Source organism: Lynx rufus, unplaced genomic scaffold (assembly GCF_022079265.1).
Source record: "Lynx rufus isolate CCGP_SWC_20201006 ecotype Redwood Valley unplaced genomic scaffold, mLynRuf1.p SCAF_8, whole genome shotgun sequence".
NCBI lineage: Eukaryota > Metazoa > Chordata > Mammalia > Carnivora > Felidae > Lynx > Lynx rufus.
This window is the reverse complement of record NW_025814896.1, coordinates 101,414,691-101,423,281: the sequence shown is the minus strand read 5'-3', so window position 1 is coordinate 101,423,281 and position 8,591 is coordinate 101,414,691. Positions and strand designations below refer to the sequence as shown.

The 8,591-nt window shown below is 41.6% G+C and overlaps 1 protein-coding gene across 2 annotated transcripts in view; it reads right to left on the bottom strand.

The window, feature by feature from the left end:
- Window positions 1-1,119: 1,119 nt before the first annotated feature.
- Window positions 1,120-8,591, bottom strand: part of KDM3A (lysine demethylase 3A) — a 53,366-nt gene continuing 45,894 nt past the window's right edge. The window contains exons 22-26 of one of the 2 annotated variants that reach the window (XM_047067910.1): window positions 5,152-5,271; window positions 4,930-5,069; window positions 3,024-3,200; window positions 2,806-2,940; window positions 1,120-1,831 (exon numbers count right to left, since the gene is read on the bottom strand). In XM_047067910.1, coding sequence (XP_046923866.1) covers window positions 1,751-1,831; window positions 2,806-2,940; window positions 3,024-3,200; window positions 4,930-5,069; window positions 5,152-5,271 — 653 coding nt within the window. In that variant the 3' untranslated portion in view covers window positions 1,120-1,750. The remainder of the gene's footprint in view (window positions 1,832-2,805; window positions 2,941-3,023; window positions 3,201-4,929; window positions 5,070-5,151; window positions 5,272-8,591) is intronic. The other variant, XM_047067911.1, reaches the window with a different exon arrangement.

The window sequence follows — 8,591 nt, the reverse complement described above, 5'->3', positions numbered from 1 at the left end:
GTTTTCCCCACTCTGGCTGCTTTTAATATAAAACCTACTTGTTTGAGTAGTCTTTTAATTTATTAACATACAGGTGGACTTTTAACTTATCTTGCTTGATTTAGGTGGGCTTCTCTAATCTGATGAGGTCATTAATACTGGAAAATTATCTCTGAACAGCATCTTTCTCCACCCCCCCCCCCCCATTCTCTTGGCTTTCACTCACTCATTATCAAACATGTATTTTTCAGTGTCCTGCTTATCAGTTAACACTTCCTTATAGTTTCCTGTTATTCAATGCTGTATTCTTTATTTTTACCAATCTCCCAGTTCATAAAAGAATTTTTTCTGTTTAACTCATCTGCTGAATTTCTAATTTTAACCATCATGTCTCATTTCTAAAAATTCTATTTAGCTTCTTTCCATATTTGGTCATTTCTGGAAATCTCATTCTTTTATCATATTCCAATACTCTCATTTCTTTTAATGTATTAAACAGTTCAGAATATAAAATAATACTGGATCATTCCAATCTGTAAACCTTTGCAGGTTTAATACGGCAATTTGAAAGTTCTTATCGACTCTTGTTCATGGTGGCTTTCTGTTTTCACACTTGTTACAATCTATTTGATTATGAATAACAGTGGTGTAACTATCGGTGGGACTCCTTTGAGGCCTGGCTTGGAGAGAAGCCCAGGGAAATACAGAAAGGTGGCTTCCTGATGAATTCTCTTCCTTCAGAGAGGATTGTTTTAAGATCCTACTGTTCTAAAATTTCTAATAATTTCCTTTTCCTTCGTAAACTCTTATATTATGAAAGACAAGACAAAGTATTTCAATCTCTTTGAAATATTTTTTTAGAACCATTTAACCAGTCATTATTTGATTTCTTGGTTAACTTCCACTTCCAAATTTAGTTAATTGGCAGTATTTCTTTGCAAAAGTGTGACAAGGCTTCCATTTGGCTAAGAAGAAACTTATTTCCATGTTAGCATTATAAATAATCACAAATCACTATAGCATATAATTTCTTTGCTTTTAAGAGGCATTCCCAGAGCAACCTCTTATACCTAGAACATTGCAGAAAAGTGTGCTGAATCTATAACCAGAGGATAATAATGCCAATGAGTGGAGTCAAAATATTATATGAATACTTTAATGCAAAATGCTTAACACTTAAAATTAGCAAAGCTTCATTTAAATTAAAACTCCATTTAACTAAAGATGGTTAAACCCAAGAATTGTACAGTAGTTGATTTCTGCTATATAATGCCAGTCCTAATGTAATACAGTAGGAACTGCATCGTTAGCTGTCATTTCCTCCATCGCTCATCTGAACCCTAAGGGGTAGGGGAGAGGATACTCAGACAGACACAAAACAAAATACAGCCAAATAAACCGTGCAGTGATTCCTAAGAGTTATAAATCCATTTGACTAAGCTGTCCAACCAAACAGCTGGGAATAACTGCAGGTATTGTTCCAGAGCTGGTAAGAGGTTTTGTTTTTACAGCATGGTAGAAGGTCTGCACTAGGTGAAAAGTCACAGTTTAAGGATGCATGTTCTGTAAATAGTTCCTACATATACACATTTAGTGTGTGTAAACACTAGAAATATACATTAGACAGAGTACCCTTACCAGTTGGGTACAGTTTAAAAAAGAAGATGAGGTAACATGAATCTCAAAGTCCACAGGAATCCTGCCTGAAGAATTTGAACAGCTGCCAGTAATTCACGTCCAATGTACAGGGGTTAAGGCGTCTCTTGGACCCCTACGGTTTGCTGAAACTGGATTCGCTGGCTTTCAGCATAGCAATTGCATCTTTCACTGCATGGTAGATAACATTCTTCACCTAAAAGGACAGGAGAAAACATGGTCAGTTCACCAATAAATCTAAAATCTGTCCCTAAGAGTAAACTTTTCCCTTACCAATTTTACCACCATTCTCTCTAAATTAAAATTTTTTTTTTAATTTTTAATATTTTTTTAAATTTAGAGTCAGAGAGAGAGAAGGAGAGAGAGAGAGAGAGGGAGAGAGAGAACACATGAGGAGGGGCAGAACGAGAAAGAGAATCTCAAGCAGGCTCCATGCTCAGCACAGAGCCTGACATGGGGCTTGATCCCACGAACCGTGAGATCATGACCTGGGCCGAAATCAAGAGTTGGACGCTCAACCAACTGAGCCGCTCAGGAAGCCCCTCTCTCCAAATTTAAAACTCAGTATTCAACATGTCAATACCGAAAAGGCCCCTAGACTCCATTAGGCCAGTATTTCATACCTATTTTAAACCCATGCCTTTTCCCCCTCATGCAGGTTTTGATGCCACGTGGCACTGAGCCTGGTGAATACAGGGAGAGGCAAGTCCCAAGGTACAATTTTTCAAAACCTGTATGTTCCCCTAGTTTTCCAAGTATGAAATTATATTTTACATAATTCACTATTAAAAGCATCTTTGAGCCCACTCTCTGGATCCTCAAGATTCTGTTCTGCTCTATTCAAGGATAACAACACAGCATTAAGAGTCTTTGTTCAAGACCAATGTATGGCAGTTGAGCCAGGATCAGATATCAGATCTATTCATTTTCAATACTAAAGCCTTTCTCTTGGGGCACAGTATTTACAATCTAAACAACAGCAAACCAAGGTAAGATTTCTTCTATGTTTGTTCCTCCTTGGCCTATGTAGACAGTGGAACTAGACATAAGCCAGTTCATCAACTCATGTGCCAAGTGTGATATGGCCAAGTTCACAGACTCTCTTTATAAGGTCAATAATGGGTCATGAAGCCAGAGTCAGAGAACACCAGGAATCAGTAATATTTTTACCTGTAATTTATCTTCATGATTGGTGTGAGTCTGTGACAGATAACGGAATTCCTGAGTAAGCCAGAAACAGTGTTTAACATGCTCTGGAGAAACAAAATCTTCGGCCACTTTGATACAGCTATATAAGTTATGAACCTGGAAAACACAAGCTACATCAGTAACACATATGCAAAAGTTCTTAGTGTAAGGAGAATAAAGAACAAAGTAATGTTTCTTGCCTGATGTGGAGCTCCTGCTGGGATAAATACCACATCCCCAAGAAACTGTACAATAGCCCAGCCTTGAACTCCATACTCTTGGTGAAGACGCTTTCTTAGTGATCGGTCTAAATACCAGCTCTGATCATGAATGGGATCATGGTCTGCTGGGTTTTCTTGACCTTGCTCTTCCGATACCTAGAATACATTTGAAGTATTATGAAACTGAGCAACATACTGAGGCCCAGCGAGGGCACTTCCCCCTCTGAATAGTGTGGGCAGTCAACAGATGTCAGGCCTTCCTTAACAGATACTCTGTTGGCAGAAAGAGACAAGTAATACTCAAAGACATTAATTGAATGAACCAAGAGAAAACCGAAAGAAAATGTGGCTTTCCTTCTGTTATTTCCAATAATCTCTGACTGGCAGTCTGCATATATTTGGAAATGCTATATTTGGACAATAATTTGGTCTAGACTTTTTTTTTTTTAACGTTTATTTTTTGAGAGAGAGAGAGAGACACAGAGTGCAAGCGGAGGAGGGGCAAAGAGAGAGGGAGACACAGAATCTGAAGCAGGATCTAGGGTCTGAACTGTCAGCACAGAGCCCAACACGGGGCTTGAACCTACACAGTGCGAGATCATGACCTAAGCCAAAGTCGGATGCTTAACTGAGCCACCAGGCGTCCCTGGTCTAAACTTTTGAACATAAACAGGCTCAAGTTCCTTAGAAACAGACTTGCTGTATTGCAGTTATTAAAAATCTATATTCATTTAACAATCTGAAATACAGTGTTACAGATGAGTCCCAAAGATAGCTATAGAATAAATTTGTTTATTCTAGACACAGTTATTTGGCAGCCCAGACTCAGGTTGACACAATCAAAGGAACAATATGGTGACCAGCAGGTTTTGAAAGAGTCCAATGATCCCAAGTAAGAAACAGCTTTGACTCAAACCAGTGCTGGTTAAGGACCTACCTGGTACCAGGTAATAGGCTAGGAGTATTCACATTCATTCCTCATGAACTGAAGAATGTCAGTCACAGATGTCTGGGCTGCAATCAGTAGCCTCAGTGGCAAACAGGTTTAAAGACTGAGTGTGTCCATTTTGCCTAGAACTTTCCACACACAGCCCTTGCTGAACAATCTGCCTACTACTAGAAACCTGAAATCTTAAAAACCCCTGCATCCCTTTCCAATGACCCTTCACAAGCTAATGGCCACAAGCAATGCCTGAGGCTTTCCTGACCTACTACTAGTGAGGAGACAAAACCTACAGGGACCTAAGTAACTCACTCTGAGCAAAGATATCAAGGGCCAAGGACTTTTATATGAACCTCTAAAGTACAGTACTTAGATTTTCAAGGCAATAAAAACAAACCGGTACTGGGACGCCTGGGTGGCTCAGTCGGTTAAGCGTCCGGCTTCGGCTCAGATCATGATCTCGCGGTCCGTTGAGTTCGAGCCCCGCGTCGGGCTCTGGGCTGATGGCTCAGAGCCTGGAGCCTGTTTCAGATTCTGTGTCTCCCTCTCTCTCTGACCCTCCCCCGTTCATGCTCTGTCTCTCTCTGTCTCAAAAATAAATAAACGTTAAAAAAAAAAAATTAAAAACAAACCAGTACTAACAGATGATCAGAGGAACTAACCTGAAGGTAGAGCACAAAAATCTCCAAATCCACTATAATGTAAAACACAGTCATAAGGAAAAAGGCAAGGCCCCTCTCCTCTTTTCAAAGGTGTGAGCCTAATCACTTTGAAGTCTGTTCCTCAGCAACCAGCTTCAGCCACGTCAGTCTGACAGGCACAGGTCTAACTTTTGAGGCCGTGATGACTTCCTGGTAACCAGCTAGTCTCAACATGTGGTAATTTATAATACTGCTATTCTCCACGCCTCTCTCCTCACATGCCATAGGATAAAGGGCACACCTTTTTAAGGAATTCTCGTATTTTCTCTGTGTCCTTTGCAGCATATATATGCCAGAGGGCTCCCGGCTTCTCTTTTCCCTCGATAAATCGCTTTATTGTGAGTTCATCAGAATCTCCGTCTTGGATGGTTTTAAGGACTTCTGGAGCAAGAGAAAGCAAATATCACACCAAAGTCTCCAGCTCAGAGAGTAAGCCCCACTTTTATGCTCAGCAGCACCCTACCTTCTTCTTGGTCACACTGTCCTTTGGGAATTCCCACATACACCATGACATTAGCTGCATCAGATACGTCTAAGTGAAGATTTGTTGTTCCATATTTCCTGTCTTCTGGAGTAATCAATCCTGCCAACAGAAAACACCTTAAATTTACTGAGATGTGAAGGCTGCCATTCTCTTTCCCACTCCCTGGGAGATACTTGGTCACAAACTTAAAACCTGCCTCTCTAAATCATGTACAAGACAACAGTATTTAATATTATTAAATTATCCTTTCAACTTTGAAAGAAAGCAATCTCATCAAATATTTAATCATTAAAACAAAACAAAACAACAACAACAACAACAAGTTCTAACAGTAGGACTTCTGTTTCTGATGACAGGCAAAGTAGGTCCTTGACACACCCTCCTGAAAGAACTAAAACTACTGGATGAAATTATTGAAGAAAATTTTCTTCTAATGAAATCAGTGTGCTGGCAAAAAAAAAAAAAAAAAAGAAAGAGAGAAAGAAACACTCATAAGCCAAGAAATCAGAAAGCAGGACTCAGGAATGGTAAAGTGGCTCCTCCAAAAGGACATGTGCTTGACCAGGTGAATCCAAGCCCAGGTTGTCACAGCCTAGAGCACTGTGGGGTAAAACCTAAGGTCCAGGGTCCACTCAGGATGGAGAGTCTAACAGAAATCCCCTTCACATACACATAAAGCTGAGACCTCAAATGACTATACACTCAGAACGAAAGAAAACACTGCCTTGGTTCCTTCAACTGTAAAAACAAAAACAAAAACAAATAGGGAGGGTAGGGTGAGCCACAGCACAAGCTCATAGTCTGAGACTTTAATCTCCTACCCCCTGGAAAAGACCTACTTTGCTCAGCACTCACCTTAAGGCTCACCAAGCCCTGTGGTCACCCTGGACAGCCCACCCTGACATGTGGACTCTGCTTCTTGAATGGGCAGTGAAGGGAAGCCTGGCTTGTACTGGGCAAGTGGAAGTCATTTTCTAACCTGCCAGCGTCCGAAACAGCCCTGTTTTGTCTGGAGGAGGCCAAGGACTTCCCTCTGATTTGTGAGAGCCTACGGTTCTAGGAGCCGCTCTCCACAGCAGAGGGCACCCCATAACGTCCACCTGGGACTGTGGCCCTAAAGCCCTGCTGTGCCTTCCTTTCTTCCCATTCAGTTGACCTATGAGCCCCAAGAGTGGGGAGAGAACATTAGGTATTAGGGCAAAATCAAAGGATGTGCTTTAAAGGCGACACATAAAAGGAGATTTGTTTTAACATGGTAAGGGACAAACATAACGGGATTGAATAATGAAACACTCATGGTAAAAAACTGATAGCTACTGTGACTGGGTAGTAAGTATATGGGGAGTCACTGTATTAGACTCTGAAGTTCTGAGTGCATTTGGGACATTTTTCTATAATAAAGAGTAAAATTAAAATTTAAGAAGAAAAAGCAATTAATAGCACACAAGAAAAATGAATGAAATGGACAGTAATAAACGATAGCATGGATGAATATCCAAAAGCCTGATTCTATTTCTATAAAGCTCAAACACAGGTTAAATCTCAAAGAATATTCCGCGGGAATACAAATATATATGGTAGCATCACAAATATGCAGGAACGACAAACACAGATTGCAGGGCGACAGTTAACACTGTGGAAGGAAGCGTGAACAGGTAGGTCTCAGAGCTTCATCAGGCTGCTTGCTCTTGGATCAGTGCCAAATAGGGGAAAACAGCTGTGCCAACGAGGAAGGAGGTGACACCTACCCAGCCATCAGCACAAAGCCCATCCAAATGTGGCCATGGCGACTGCACACTGATAAAACAGTCTCTAAAAGGAGCCTGAACTCCAACAGACTAAGATCATAAAAACATAAAGGTCCCAGGGAAAGGATTCCCAGAAAATAGAAAATCCTGAAACACAGCACCATGGACTGTTACGAAAAGCACGTGAGCGGACACAATCCGGGCTGCTGGGGGTTGGGGGCAGAGCAGAATGGCTCTAGCCTGGAAATTAGGAGACTTGACGTCCTAGGCTCAGACCCGAGAAGGTCACTGTCCCTGCTACTGTCCTGAAGACCTGGACATCTGTAAAACTGCTGGTGGTACTGGAGCTGGAGAGATATTGACTCTCTCTCCAAAGAACCTTTTCACTCTACTCTGACTGAGGAGTCACAGCTCGATCACTGGACGTTTGAAAATGACCGCTCTTTAATTTTATGAGAAGGTACAAGGTGTTTGAAAATGAACACATTTTCATTATTTTCAATCCCTCACTGCTTATTTTGTCACAGGTAAAGCTTTTAAAGAGTAACACTGCCATCTATCTCTGGGTGTCCATGCTGCCAAGCCATTCAAACCAAGCAGACAATTTATTCTGAAAACTTCTCAGATAACCACTTCTACCCCATAAAGCTTCAGGATGTCTACAAAGCAAGGATAATCACTATGTGACATTATACCACTTCCACCATTTCCTTTTGTGGAAAAATACTTTCATTTATGTAAGTTCACCGTAAACCCCCACTGTAAACAGAGTATGCTCTGAGACTCCAACCAACTAACTGCTCCGACGGGCTTGCAGAAAGGCAACTCAACGAGGGAACATGCAACAGCCCCACAGCATATGCAGGGTTCTCTAAACTGAGATCTGGAAAGCAAAGGGAATAGGCCAGGGGACCCCTGCCTGCTGTGTCCTCTCTCCCACAGACCATTTCTCACCATCTCGGGCATCTAGACCGTGGGAGCTTCCCAACATAAACTTCCTTCTCGAAATGTTCCCTGACTCCAGTCCAGGTGGATCCCTGAGCTGACTCCATCCTAATGGAAGAACTGTGGGGCTGAGATCCAAGCCCCTGCTCTTCTCCTCCCCCGACAGTCTCGGGAAAACACAGCAAAGGTGCTAAAGGACTCTGTCTTATCTTCAGGAGGGCTATCACCCTCAGGCCTGAGAGACTGGAGTTGAGAGTAATTACAGAAGGAAAGAATAAAATCAAAGAAGTAATTTCTAGAAGGACTGGAAAAATGGGATCCAAATAGTATAAAAGACTAAAGCAGGGGCGCCTGGGTGGCGCAGTCGGTTAAGCGTCCGACTTCAGCCAGGTCACGATCTCGCGGTCCGTGAGTTCGAGCCCCGCGTCGGGCTCTGGGCTGATGGCTCAGAGCCTGGAGCCTGTTTCCGATTCTGTGTCTCCCTCTCTCTCTGCCCCTCCCCCGTTCATGCTCTGTCTCTCTCTGTCCCAAAAATAAATAAATGTTGAAAAAAAAAAAAAATTAAAAAAAAAAAAAAAAAAGACTAAAGCAAATTCAATAAATGATCCAAAAAACTGAAACTTCATTCAACAATCAATGGGTAAATAATTCCTTCAAAACAGCCAACTATCACCAAGACCTAAATAAAGACCCAACAAAAAACTATTCAAGATCAGGGGCACACAG